General features: G+C 48.4%; 1 protein-coding gene and 1 pseudogene across 3 annotated transcripts; both read right to left on the bottom strand.

Moving 5' to 3' along the window:
- Positions 1-2,142: 2,142 nt before the first annotated feature.
- LOC129823339 (tetra-peptide repeat homeobox protein 1-like) lies at positions 2,143-2,727 on the bottom strand (annotated as a pseudogene).
- Positions 2,717-13,966, bottom strand: LOC129823112 (alanine aminotransferase 2-like). Of its 3 annotated transcripts, XM_055881871.1 has the most exons (12): positions 13,857-13,966; positions 13,383-13,565; positions 6,083-6,172; positions 5,864-5,972; positions 5,622-5,755; positions 5,188-5,431; positions 5,016-5,095; positions 4,760-4,896; positions 4,426-4,600; positions 4,123-4,278; positions 3,865-3,977; positions 2,717-3,675 (listed from the first exon to the last, which is right to left on the bottom strand). In XM_055881871.1, the coding sequence occupies exons 1-12, from the start codon at positions 13,857-13,859 to the stop codon at positions 3,585-3,587; spliced, it is 1,515 nt and encodes a 504-aa protein (XP_055737846.1). In that variant the 5' UTR covers positions 13,860-13,966; the 3' UTR covers positions 2,717-3,584. The 3 variants fall into 3 exon arrangements, with proteins under 3 accessions (XP_055737846.1, XP_055737847.1, XP_055737848.1); XM_055881872.1 differs by lacking the exon at positions 13,383-13,565 and having other exon boundaries at positions 13,857-13,958; XM_055881873.1 differs by lacking the exons at positions 13,383-13,565; positions 13,857-13,966 and adding an exon at positions 6,277-9,092.
- Positions 13,967-14,241: the final 275 nt, after the last annotated feature.

Below are 14,241 nucleotides of genomic sequence, written 5' to 3'. Positions count from 1 at the left end.
ACACAATTTAAACAATTAGCTGAAACAGAACAGTATGCCAGGTACCATGCTAAAAAGTGCAGTTTCTTAACACATTGCTCCTCTTTTAATGTCAAGTCTAGGACACTAGAGGGGAGAGTCTCGAGCAAGGGGTGTGTTGGTAACGCACTGGCACTCTTTCAGTTAGATATTTTCACCATCTCTCCATCCAGTTTCTGAGGAGGAAGGGTGGGGTTTTGTTATAGACCAGACTGGGAAGAGGGATGGAGTTTTGTTACAGACTGGACCGGACCGGGAAGAGGGATGGAGTTTTGTTAGACTGGACCGGACCGGGAAGAGGGGTGGGGTTTTGTTACAGACTGGACCGGACCGGGAAGAGGAGTGAGGGTTTGTTACAGACCGGACCGGGAAGAGGAGTGGGGGTTTGTTACAGACCGGACCGGGAAGAGGAGTGGGGGTTTGTTACAGACCGGACCGGGAAGAGGAGTGGGGTTTTGTTACAGACCGGACCGGGAAGAGGAGTGGGGTTTTGTTACAGACCGGACCGGGAAGAGGAGTGGGGTTTTGTTACAGACCGGACCGGGAAGAGGGGTGGGGTTTTGTTACAGACCGGACCGGGAAGAGGAGTGGGGTTTTGTTACAGACCGGACCGGGAAGAGGAGTGGGGTTTTGTTACAGACCGGACCGGGAAGAGGAGTGGGGTTTTGTTACAGACCGGACCGGGAAGAGGAGTGGGGTTTTGTTACAGACCGGACCGGGAAGAGGGGTGGGGTTTTGTCACAGACCGGACCGGGAAGAGGGGGGGGGTGGGGTTTTGTTACAGACCGGACCGGGAAGAGGGGGGGGGGGGGGGGGGTTGTTACAGACCGGACCGGGAAGAGGGGGTGGGGTTTTGTTACAGACCGGGAAGAGGGGTGGGGTTTTGTTACAAACCGGACCGGGAAGAGGGGTGGGGGGGGGGGGGGTTGTTACAGACCGGGAAGAGGGGTGGGGGGGGGGGGGTTGTTACAGACCGGGAAGAGGAGGGGGGGGGGGGGGGGGGTTGTTACAGACCGGGAAGAGGAGGGGGGGGGGGGGGGGGGGGGGGGGGGGTGTTACAGACCGGGAAGAGGAGGGGGGGGGGGGGGGGGGGGGTGTTACAGACCGGGAAGAGGGGGGGGGGGGGTGTTGTTACAGACCGGGAAGAGGGGGGGGGGGGGGGGTGTTGTTACAGACCGGGAAGAGGGGGGGGGGGGGGGTGTTGTTACAGACCGGGAAGAGGGGGGGGGGGGGGGGTGTTGTTACAGACCGGGAAGAGGGGGGGGGGGGGGGGGTGTTGTTACAGACCGGGAAGAGGGGGGGGGGGGGGGGGTGTTGTTACAGACCGGACCGGGAAGAGGGGGGGGGTGGGGTTTTGTTACAGACCGGACCGGGAAGAGGGGGGGGGGTTGGTACAGACCGGACCGGGAAGAGGGGGGGGGGGGGGGTTGTTACAGACCGGACCGGGAAGAGGGGGTGGGGTTTTGTTACAGACCGGGAAGAGGGGTGGGGTTTTGTTACAAACCGGACCGGGAAGAGGGGTGGGGGGGGGTTGTTACAGACCGGGAAGAGGGGTGGGGGGGGGGGGGGTTGTTACAGACCGGGAAGAGGGGGGGGGGGGGGGGGGTTGTTACAGACCGGGAAGAGGGGGGGGGGGGTGTTGTTACAGACCGGGAAGAGGGGGGGGGGGGTGTTGTTACAGACCGGGAAGAGGGGGGGGGGGGGGTGTTGTTACAGACCGGGAAGAGGGGGGGGGGGGGGGTGTTGTTACAGACCGGGAAGAGGGGGGGGGGGGGGTGTTGTTACAGACCGGGAAAAGGGGTGTTGTTACAGACCGGGAAGAGGGGGTGTTGTTACAGACCGGGAAGAGGGGGTGTTGTTACAGACCGGGAAGAGGGGGGGGGGGGGGGGGTGTTGTTACAGACCGGGAAGAGGGGGGGGGGGTGTTGTTACAGACCGGGAAGAGGGGGGGGGGGTGTTGTTACAGACCGGGAAGAGGGGGGGGGGGGGGTGTTGTTACAGACCGGGAAGAGGGGGGGGGGGTGTTGTTACAGACCGGGAAGAGGGGGGGGGGGGTGTTGTTACAGACCGGGAAGAGGGGGGGGGGGTGTTGTTACAGACCGGGAAGAGGGGGGGGGGGTGTTGTTACAGACCGGGAAGAGGGGGGGGGTGTTGTTACAGACCGGGAAGAGGGGGGGGGTGTTGTTACAGACCGGGAAGAGGGGTGGGGTTTTGTTACAGACCGGGAAGAGGGGTGGGGTTTTGTTACAGACCGGGAAGAGGGGTGGGGTTTTGTTACAGACCGGGAAGAGGGGTGGGGTTTTGTTACAGACCGGGAAGAGGGGTGGGGTTTTGTTACAGACCGGGAAGAGGGGTGGGGTTTTGTTACAGACCGGGAAGAGGGGTGGGGTTTTGTTACAGACCGGGAAGAGGGGTGGGGTTTTGTTACAGACCGGGAAGAGGGGTGGGGTTTTGTTACAGACCGGGAAGAGGGGTGGGGTTTTGTTACAGACCGGGAAGAGGGGTGGGGTTTTGTTACAGACCGGGAAGAGGGGTGGGGTTTTGTTACAGACCGGGAAGAGGGGTGGGGTTTTGTTACAGACCGGGAAGAGGGGTGGGGTTTTGTTACAGACCGGGAAGAGGGGTGGGGTTTTGTTACAGACCGGGAAGAGGGGTGGGGTTTTGTTACAGACCGGGAAGAGGGGTGGGGTTTTGTTACAGACCGGGAAGAGGGGTGGGGTTTTGTTACAGACCGGACCGGGAAGGGGGGGGTTTGTTATAGACCGGACCGTACTAGGAAGAGGGGTGGGGTTTTGTTACAGACCGTACTAGGAAGAGGGGTGGGGTTTTGTTACAGACCGTACTAGGAAGAGGGGTGGGGTTTTGTTACAGACCGTACTAGAAAGAGGGGTGGGGTTTTGTTACAGACCGTACTAGAAAGAGGGGTGGGGTTTTGTTACAGATCGGACCGTACTAGGAAGAGGGGTGGGGTTTTGTTACAGATCGGACCGTACTAGGAAGAGGGGTGGGGTTTTGTTACAGATCGGACCGTACTAGGAAGAGGGGTGGGGTTTTGTTACAGATCGGACCGTACTAGGAAGAGGGGTGGGGTTTTGTTACAGATCGGACCGTACTAGGAAGAGGGGTGGGGTTTCGTTACAGATCGGACCGTACTAGAAAGAGGGGTGGGGTTTTGTTACAGACCGGACCGTACTAGGAAGAGGGGTGGGGTTTTGTTACAGACCGTACTAGGAAGAGGGGTGGGGTTTTGTTACAGATCGGACCGTACTAGAAAGAGGGGTGGGGTTTTGTTACAGACCGGACCGTACTAGGAAGAGGGGTGGGGTTTTGTTACAGACCGGACCGTACTAGAAAGAGGGGTGGGGTTTTGTTACAGACCGTACTAGGAAGAGGGGTGGGGTTTTGTTACAGATCGGACCGTACTAGAAAGAGGGGTGGGGTTTTGTTACAGACCGGACCGTACTAGGAAGAGGGGTGGGGTTTTGTTACAGACCAGACTGGGAAGAGGGGTGGGGTTTTGTTATAGACCAGACTGGGAAGAGGAGGGGAGGTGAAGGTGAGTGGGGTTATGAGAACTCCTCTGTGAACCGCTTATGAAACTCCCTGATCTTTTCCAATACAACCTTCAGCTTTTCAGTTGCAGGTAAGATGGTCATCCTACACAGAGAAAGAAAGAGTGTGAGAAAGAGAAAAAAAATGTCTTTTCTTAGCATGAACATCACTGGGGGCAGGGTACCAGTCTGTTTAGCTCTCATTCCACTCTTTGCCATGAAAAACATTTGACATGATAAGGAGTGGAATGATAGCTAAGACTGGTACCCAGGCTAGACAGGCGACCGGTCTAACCTGAAATGGTAGGTTCCATCTCTCTGCCCGAAGCCGCTACCTGGAACCAGGCAGATACCAGTCTCCTCCAGCAGCTTCATACAGTAGAACATGTCTGGAGCCTGGCCTTTCTCCTACACAGAGGTAGAGAAGGTTGAATAACAACACAGAAGGGATTGGAATAGGAAGAATCAGACAACTGAGCATCAGAAACAGGCAGGGAAAGGAGAGATCAATTAACAGAGAGGGAGGGTGAAAGAGGGGGAGGGAAAGACATACCTTTGCCGCGTTGATGGCTTTCTCTGGCAGTGAGAGGCGGGGGAAGGTGTACATGGCTCCCTGGACAGGGTTACAGTGGATCCCTGGGACCGTGTTGAGGATCTGCTCTGTCATCTTGGCCTTCCCAGCCAGGATATCCAGGTTGGCAGTACGCTCCTGTTAAGTGGTCAGAGATCAGGATAATACTAACAAATTGTGACACAATGTACATACATTTTTACTGAACAGCACCTGTTACACTGTAATAATTTTAATGTGACATTTAGGGCTGAATCCTAACATCCACGTCATGTGTATGCTGACCTTGATGAAGGTGGCATAGGAAGGCTCGTCAGGCTGAGGGGGATTGACCACCAGGTCCAGTAGGGCCTGCCCAGGGATGGGGGGGCACAGCCGCACAGACACCAGCTTAGTCAGCTGCAACTTCACCTCAGGGTCCATGTTAACCACCTCCATGTACCCTCCTCTGAAACCACACCTGTATGACAGGAACACACACACGCACATTCATATGGTACAGTAACTGGCATACTCGATTCACATACCGTACGACGTGTCAAGTTCATTTTTCCTAATAGAGCCAAGTTATGTCAGTCACCATCTGTGAGAATACGTGGGTGTGTAGCTACAGACTTACTCTCCCATGAAGCATTTGGAGGTGGAGTGAAAGGAGGCCAGCTCCACAACACTGGAGTACTCTGGTCCCATCTCAAACAGAACCTTTTTAAAGGAGTGGAACTGGCAACCCTCCGCGTACACATTATCCTGGTACACCTGGTAGCCACAGAGGGAGGGAGTGATACGTATTGAATATCTTGTCTGGAAGAAAAACCTTAGAGAAGGGGGAGAAAGGGTAAGATCAGGTAGAAGAGATTGTATTATTACTAAATTACCTCATCAGCCATCAGGAAAAGGTGCTCCTCAGCAGCAAATCGGATCACATCTTCAATGCACTGCCTGCTCTGGACCTGACCTATCACAGTGAAGGGTGACAAGAGTTCTCTAAACAGAACAGAGATGGTCTAAAAATAAGTGAGTCAGATCCCTAAACTTGTGTCCACATACCTGTGGGGTTGCCAGGGTTGATAATGCAGAGGGCGCGGGGTTTACAGTGCTCCCTGGCTGCCTTCACAGCCCTCCTTAGCTCACCGACGTCCAGGCTCCAGCACTTGTCCTCGTCCAGGTAGTAGCTGATCTGGACAGCCGCCAGCTCAGCCAGAGCAGCAGAGTAGAGGGGGTACTGAGGGATGGAGATCATCACCCCTGTACGGTTCTTCCCCTCGCCTGACGTCAACAACTTTAGCATGGTCTATAGAGAGAGAGAGATGTGAGGGAGGTAGAAAGGATGCAAGGGGAAAGTCATGTGCCGTAAGATCCGATTCAGCATTGAGAGATGATCTATTGATCCAGTAAATAGTTAAAAGAGTTGGTTGTAATCAGCATTTTAGTCACGCGAGCACAAGTCAAGAACTCAGTACTATAGCCATCATCAGTCTTACCACTATGGCATCACTGGCCCCGGTGGAGAGGTAGATGCTGTCGGGGTTACTGGGGATGCCACCGTCCCGCTTCTCAATGTATTTAGCCACATCCTGTCGTACGATCTCAATGCCTGGACTAGCACTGTATGCACCTGAAATAGATAAAAGTTCAATGGATATTTAACTTTTTTTTTTTTTTTTTTTTTTATGTACCATTTTTTTTTTTTACACAGTACAGCCTACAGTAAGAGTTATTTCACCTATACTTCCCCCTCCACAGGCCTGAAGGATGCGTCGTGCTCTATTTTTAGCATCCTCTGGAAACTTGTCGTCTTCTAGGAGATCTGGGTAGGCGCAGAGCGCTACAACCTGACGGGAACAGAGAAGTTTTAGTAATGTATAGTAAATAGTCATCTATAATAATAATGGGAAACTTCCATATAAAATACACCACAGCTTTAGAACAACAATTAACAGACCTGTCGGAGAAATGTGATTGGTTTCTGGCCCATGGCATGCGCATCACCAATGTTGGCCTTGATGACCTCTGTAAAAGGCTTCTCAACCCCCTGCAGAAACAGAGAGAGTTGCAGTTATTACACAGATATGGTTATCATGATAATTAAACAACAGTCACATTTAGTGCATGACAATCCCCAGTAGTAATACTTACGTGCCAACCTCTATGAGTATGACAACTCTAAACTTGGTTTAAAATCCCTGCCTATTCAACCATTGGACTTTGTATAATCCTGGAAGCCAACAGCATGTTAAAGAGAGGGACTGGAGACAGCTGTGATACTCCCACTGTGTGTAGACTGGGGAGGGCAGGAGAGATCTGGGTCAACAATAGGGCTGTTGCTGTGCCAATGCCTCTTGCCCTCTCTTTTTTCTCCCTGTCATTATGTCCCTGCTCAAGCCTACTCCATAGCCCTCTCCAGTTCTTATAATCAGAATTTCATTCAAACTCATGACACTGGTAAAACAATAGAACAGGGAGCATATCACCTGCAATGCAAAGGCTTGATAAACAACCTTCAGGCTTGTAGCCAATACAAGAAAGTAGACGGACAAGACCTAGAGTGGAAACAGTAACGCGACAATGACAACATGTTCTTTGCGTAGCCTGGTAGATGTGGTAGACCTAGTAGTCATTGAACAGCGTAATGTGATAAGCCCCTGAATACACCCCCCCTATGGTTTTACTGTACAGCACCTGGATTAGTGCGATTTGGAGTTTAACTTTCTTTTAACTTTTGTAGTCCCCTGAGGTGTCATCAAAGCTACACACTACATAGGCTTTCTTTTAACTGTTAATATTAGGTTGTGACGTCTATGCTGCATTTACTGTCTGAGTGCTCCGTCTTCACATCAGCCATCTTGGTATGGGAATGGCTATACTGTAGAGGACACTGCTTTCCTTGTTGTGTAGCTAAATAGGCACTCTGTTCGTTCCCCCAACTGAAACCTAAACCCACTGGATACCTTCCTGCTTTCCTCCTGTAGGTCAATATCAGGGGGCGTCTCGTGATTTCTGCCAATCAAAATGGAAGGGAGAGGGGGGACACCCAGCTGTGTTTGTACTGCTGGGACATCAGTGCGCTCAGGCAGGGACAGCAGGTATTCCATTTTACAAACAGAGAAAGACACCGGAGCTGAATGCCACAACAACAATCCAAAACCACCAGTAATAATCACTTAAAAGAGGCAATCTGCAGCTACATACGTTTTTGGACTTGCCTAATGAGCTTAGTTCAACTTGTGTACCCCATCAGAACCCAAAATAGAAGCATGTTTTACTCCAATGTTTGTAAACATTGTAAAATGTAAACAGTGTATAGCCTCAAAACATGGTTAAACACTAATGTTGTTATCATCGACGGTTAGTCCTTGCATCCATAGCTCTGTCCATATATTTGAGTGTGGTTACACTTCTCCAAGCCCATCCCTAAGCTTTTTACCAAAACAGACTTTTTGTTATTAATTGGCCCTTTAAATAACTTGAGTTTCACATCCAAAACACTTCTCAGGATTCTTAGAACGGGACACACGGCACATGCATAATGAAAGATCAGCTGTTCATTCCGTTCAGATTGGCTGCATGCAAATCAAATCAGACTGGGTCATTCCCTCATCGCACAGTCCCAATCCCCCATGCCAGTCCTCCTCTCTCATTAGCAGTCCTGTGCCCCCAGCTTCTGTATAGATTAGGCCTGGCACAGAGTCAGCCTGGCACAGGGGTTACAGAGGGGAGATCAGGGCCTGGGTAGACTACAGAGGATAGAAAGTTATCTTTTGGTGAGGGGCGATTCTCAGAATGAATCATGCGCCGTCGGAGTTCTTCAATGTTATGGCAACCACGGTATGTAAAAAAGTTTTTTTTTCATTTCCATTGTTTCAGTTAAGTAACAGAAACTGGCTGTTATCTGGCTGTTCATTGTCTCTGGTCAACATCCCTAGTATGTTAACCTACTGTGATTCACCTCATTCTAACGACCATACAGGTCTGATCTGACCGGGAAGGTCCGAGAAGGGACGCAAAGCTCTTCCCTTCTTGGTCTCATCCCTCGCTTGAGTCGATCAATGAGTGTGCTGTTCGCTGTGTGAGAACTGCCTCCCCCCCACCAGTCAGCTCTCTGTTCTCCTGTTCAGCACCAGGCACTGACAACAGGGCTCTGGACCGGCCAATTGAGACCAGGACACAACTCTATTCACTATAGCTTTATCAGTGAAATGCATGCATTGCAAGTTCTAGACAAATGTATCAAAAGTGACATACACCCATGCCTTACATTTGTATGCTTTAATCCCCTTGTTATGTGCTCTTGCTGTGAGACACTCCGGATAAGGGCATTTGATAAAATGTTATTTTCAGTTCTTCACAGCAAAGCCTGGGAATGGAGGTAGGTCGCCATAGAAACCTCATTGAGGCTAAACTAAGCACTCTCATTGATCACCATCATGAAAAGACCCTTGTTGTGGCAACCAGACACACAGGCATAGCTACTAGCTAGCCCCAAAACAAATTGATCCGTGCTATTCGGAATCCTTGAGACACTACCCCATTGAAGTTGATATTTAAAATGGTTACGGTAAGGGTTAAGGTTCGGCAAGGGTTAGGCTAATGGTAGGGGTTAAGGTTCGGTTAGGCTAATGGTAGGGGTTAAGGTTTGGTAAGGGTTAGGCTAATGGTAGGGGTTAAGGTTTGGTAAGGGTTAGGCTAATGGTAGGGGTTAAGGTTTGGTAAGGGTTAGGCTAATGGTAGGGGTTAAGGTTTGGTAAGGGTTAGGCTAATGGTAGGGGTTAAGGTTTGGTAAGGGTTAGGCTAATGGTAGGGGTTAAGGTTTGGTAAGGGTTAGGCTAATGGTAGGGGTTAAGGTTTGGTAAGGGTTAGGCTAATGGTAGGGGTTAAGGTTCGGTAAGGTTTAGGCTAATGGTAGGGGTTAAGGTTCGGTTAGGCTAATGGTAGGGGTTAAGGTTTGGTAAGGGTTAGGCTAATGGTAGGAGTTAAGGTTTGGTAAGGGTTAGGCTAATGGTAGGGGTTAAGGTTTGGTAAGGGTTAGGCTAATGGTAGGGGTTAGGCTAATGGTAGGGGTTAAGGTTTGGTAAGGGTTAGGCTAATGGTAGGGGTTAAGGTTTGGTAAGGGTTAGGCTAATGGTAGGGGTTAAGGTTTGGTAAGGGTTAGGCTAATGGTAGGGGTTAAGGTTTGGTAAGGGTTAGGCTAATGGTAGGGGTTAAGGTTTGGTAAGGGTTAGGCTAATGGTAGGGGTTAAGGTTTGGTAAGGGTTAGGCTAATGGTAGGGGTTAAGGTTTGGTAAGGGTTAGGCTAATGGTAGGGGTTAAGGTTTGGTAAGGGTTAGGCTAATGGTAGGGGTTAAGGTTCGGTAAGGTTTAGGCTAATGGTAGGGGTTAAGGTTTGGTAAGGGTTAGGCTAATGGTAGGGGTTAAGGTTCGGTAAGTGTTAGGCTAATGGTAGGAGTTAAGGTTCGGTTAGGCTAATGGTAGGGGTTAAGGTTTGGTAAGGGTTAGGCTAATGGTAGGGGTTAAGGTTTGGTAAGGGTTAGGCTAATGGTAGGGGTTAAGGTTTGGTAAGGGTTAGGCTAATGGTAGGGGTTAAGGTTTGGTAAGGGTTAGGCTAATGGTAGGGGTTAAGGTTTGGTAAGGGTTAGGCTAATGGTAGGGGTTAAGGTTTGGTAAGGGTTAGGCTAATGGTAGGGGTTAAGGTTCGGTAAGGGTTAGGCTAATGGTAGGGGTTAAGGTTCGGTTAGGGTAATGGTAAGGGTTAAGGTTCGGTAAGGGTTAGGCTAATGGTAGGGGTTAAGGTTCGGTAAGGTTTAGGCTATCGATAGGGGTTAAGGTTCGGGTAGGGTAATGGTAGGGGTTAAGGTAGGAATGTACCAAGGATTCCGGATAGCACTGACCAAAACAAATTGGCCCAATTATATTGACCTAATACTTCAGTTTTATGAAATTTGCTTTTTTTTCTGGAAAGTCACTGGAAAGTAGGCTATAAAATTCCAAACCCAATCACTATACACCAGTCTTTGGATGCAGCCTAGGAATAAATGACTGACCAGTCTGAGGTGAATGTATCAGCCATTCCACTTCAAACCAGACTGACCTTAGTCCCATCTGTTTTGCTGAGTTATCAGTAAGTGTCACTGACAGGAAGTCTCTCAGCATACCAGCCAATGGGATGGGCATATCCCACTCCATGTGAATGCTAGTAAGCTTCTATAACATATCCAATAACATTTGTCAAGTTGAATCTCAACATTAAAATTAGGCAATCATTGTATTCTTTGAGCCCTGTTATAACTGAAACATGGAAAGGATATTACACATAAAGTATGTCTGAAGGGAGGGAGAACACTGTTGGGGATATTGTGGTGTTGAACTTTAGACATAACTTTACTTTCTGCAAAACCTGAGCACCCTACAGTATGGCGCTCCTCAAAGAGAAGCATAGGGGTGGTGATGTCACAATGGGCACCTGCTCGACAGGGTTTAGCTGTTGGCACAGGGCCCAGTGAACTGCTCCACATGGCTTCAGACTAGCCCAAGTGAAGGAGACAATTCACAGACAAAAGAGAGGAAGGGTGTATACTCAATTCTACTCTGAATCAATCCACTCTAGTTTGGTAACCATCCCCACCTCAGGCCTTAGGAGTGAATGACAAAGACCCCTGGAGGTACATGGCTATCCAGGAAGGTACTTGAGAAGACTTATGAGACAATAGAGCTTCTGGTAAAATGTACATGAGGGGGTACTTCAGGGGTATTTGTATTTATTAAGGATCCCCATTATTTCCTGTCAAGGCAGCAACTACTCTTCCTGGGGTCCAGGAACATTAAGGCAACTATATACAATTTAAAATATTACATTTCATAACACTTTTCACAACACATTAAGTGTGTTCCCTCAGGCCACTACTTTACTGCCACATATCTACAATACAACATCCATGTGTACGTGTGTGTGTCTCTTCACAGTCCCCGCTGTTCCATAAGGTGTATTTTTATCTGTTTTTATATACTGCTTGCATCAGTTACCTGATTTGGAATAGAGTTCCACGTAGTCATGGCTCTATGTAGTACTGTGCACCTCCCATAGTCTGTTCTTGATTTGGGGGTTGTGAAGAGACCTCTGGTGGCGTGTCATGTGGGGTATGCATTCGTGTTGAGCTGTGTGCTAGTAGTTTAAACAGACACCTCGGTGCATTCAGCATGTCAACACTTCTTACAAAAACAAGTGGTGATGAAGTCAATCTCTCATCCACTAATATTAACTCTCTGTGTATATTTAAGGGGCAGCCATGCTGCCCTATTCGGAGCCAATTGTAATTTTCCGAGGTCCCTCTTTGTGGCACCTGACCACACGATTGAAAAGTAGTCCAGGTGCGACAAAACTAGGGCCTGTAGGACCTGCCTTGTTGATAGTGTTGTTAAAAAGGCAGAGCAGCGCTTTATTATGGACAGACTTCTCCCCATCTTAGCTACTGTTGTATCAACATGTTTTGACCATGACAGATAGTTTACAATCCAGGGTTACTCCAAGCAGTTTGGTCACCTCAACTTGCTCAATTTCCACATTATTTATTACAAGATTTAGTTGAGGTTTGGGGTTTAGTGAATGATCTGTCCCAAATACAATGCTTTTAGTTTTTTAAATATTTAGGACTAACTAATTCCTCGCCAGCCATTCTGAAACGAACTGCAACGCTTTGTTAAGTGTTGCACTGATTTCACTCACTGTAGTAGTGGACATGGATAGTGTTGAGCCATCCGCATGCGTAGACACACTGGCTTTACTCATAGAGACACTGGCTTTACTCATAGAGACACTGGCTTTACTCATAGAGACACTGGCTTTACTCATAGAGACACTGGCTTTACTCATAGAGACACTGGCTTTACTCATAGAGACACTGGCTTTACTCATAGAGACACTGGCTTTACTCATAGACACACTGGCTTTACTCATAGACACACTGGCTTTACTCATAGACACACTGGCTTTACTCATAGACACACTGGCTTTACTCATAGACACACTGGCTTTACTCATAGAGACACTGGCTTTACTCATAGAGACACTGGCTTTACTCATAGAGACACTGGCTTTACTCATAGAGACACTGGCTTTACTCATAGAGACACTGGCTTTACTCATAGAGACACTGGCTTTACTCATAGAGACACTGGCTTTACTCATAGAGACACTGGCTTTACTCATAGAGACACTGGCTTTACTCATAGAGACACTGGCTTTACTCATAGAGACACTGGCTTTACTCATAGAGACACTGGCTTTACTCATAGACACACTGGCTTTACTCATAGACACACTGGCTTTACTCATAGACACACTGGCTTTACTCATAGACACACTGGCTTTACTCAAATGTAATTAGTAAAGATTGAAAAAAGGGACCTAGACAGCTGCCCTGGGGAATTCTGATTCTAACTGGATTATGTTGGAGAGGTTTCCATTAAAGAACACCCTCTGTGTACTGTTAGATCGGTAACTCTTCATCCACAAAATAGGAGGGGATGTAAAGCCATAACACATACGTTTTTCCAGCAGCAGACTATGGTCGATAATGTCAAAAGCCGCACTGAAGTCCAAAAAAAACAGTACCACAATTTTATCATAATCAATTTCTCTCAGCCAATCATGACTCATACTTCAGGGATACTCCGGGCAAAGCAAAAATCAGTTGGTGGTACAGTACCAGAAAAAGGTTTGAAACCACTGCTTTAGGAGACTACTGCCTTTAAAACAATGTTGTGGTTCAGGGTCAGCTTCTCCAAAAGAGTGAGCATTAGTTTCAGGGCAGTCCCGCATAAAGATCAGTATCCTTTGCATACTTGTGTGTTCTCTAAGGAAAGAATGGCACATATCATAGGATCACCAATGTCACCAGAGTGCACTATCATCACACAGCTCTATACTGTTTGTGCACACTCAATGCATGAAAAGTTAGTATATAGGCTATGTCAGACTTTCAGTCAACCTATGTCCCAACTCATTCTGCGTGTAAGTGACGCTTCTGAGGAACCCAGTGGGTTTTAACTTTTAATCTTTACTCATCCCAGTCCGATCATGGTTTACGGCAAAGTTTATTTTACGCCTGCTACATTAGGTTGGTTAATGGGCAGCTTCCCACTGACATCTGGTAATTTGCTCCATGTCACCTGGGCTGTCCCATTTCTCAAGAAAAAGGCCAGCCACATGCAAATCTCGATCTCTGTCCAACAGTACACACGTACTGTACCTCTTTGAGCTCCTTTTCAATCTGCACTGCGCGTTGCACTATTGGACCACGGACAGCATACTCAACCCGCTTTACATTCGGGTTCATGGTGTCCATGTTAAGCACCCGGTTCCCAAGTCCATTTTCAGTCATGTTCGGTTTCTGGAGCTCACACTCTGTTCCGCTGATAGCCCACGAAATATTCTGTGAAATTTAAGAGAACGCAGAGAAGAAAGAACGAAGAGTGATTGGTTAGTTTGAAGTGTGAAACCACCAATGCACACCACACGAGTTTGTACAGTACTTGCCAAAACCAGTATTATTGTTGCCAAGAGCGCACGCACGCGGTATGCGAACATCGTTGCACTGGAGAAGACACACTACATACATGTGTGCACAAGTCAAAGACCCGGAGTTAAATCCTTTACACTATTAGTCAAACTTTCTTTCAGTGACATAAACTGGATTCAAAACAGTTTTGTCATCATGTCTTACCATAACCACCCAAAACGCGCGACCAAACCGTCGTTTCGTCAGTTCCAGGTCTTCAACAGGCTGTGATTTTCTCAAACAACTTTTCCGCCACACAAAGATTATGGTTGGCTACAGTCAGAGACAAACCCCCCCCTCCAACGTCATTGCCCAACCTGCCGGGAGATGGTGCTATTATTCATTTTACTTGGTTTATGGAATAATAGCGCTCTCTGGCGGCCGGTTGGGCTACAACAGTCAATGTTTTTATAAGGAGGTTTTCACGCCTCGTTTAGACTTGTGGTATTTAATAACAGACAGGGAGAGGCGAAGCCACCAGGACGGGCTCATTGTAATGGCTGGAATGGAATAAATGGAGCTGAGTCAAAGATGTGGTTTCCATATGTTT

This window comes from Salvelinus fontinalis, chromosome 25 (genome assembly GCF_029448725.1).
Source record: "Salvelinus fontinalis isolate EN_2023a chromosome 25, ASM2944872v1, whole genome shotgun sequence".
Taxonomy (NCBI): domain Eukaryota; kingdom Metazoa; phylum Chordata; class Actinopteri; order Salmoniformes; family Salmonidae; genus Salvelinus; species Salvelinus fontinalis.
This window is presented reverse-complemented; position numbering and strand designations above follow the sequence as displayed.

Bases quoted from the DNA above. Each gene is read 5' to 3' on its own strand.
- LOC129823112 (XM_055881871.1), bottom strand. The intron at 5,756-5,863 runs GTGAAATAACTC...TATCTATTTCAG, and splicing joins CTGTGGAGGGGGAAGTATAG to GTGCATACAGTGCTAGTCCA. The intron at 4,279-4,425 runs GTCAGCATACAC...ACCACTTAACAG, and splicing joins CCTATGCCACCTTCATCAAG to GAGCGTACTGCCAACCTGGA.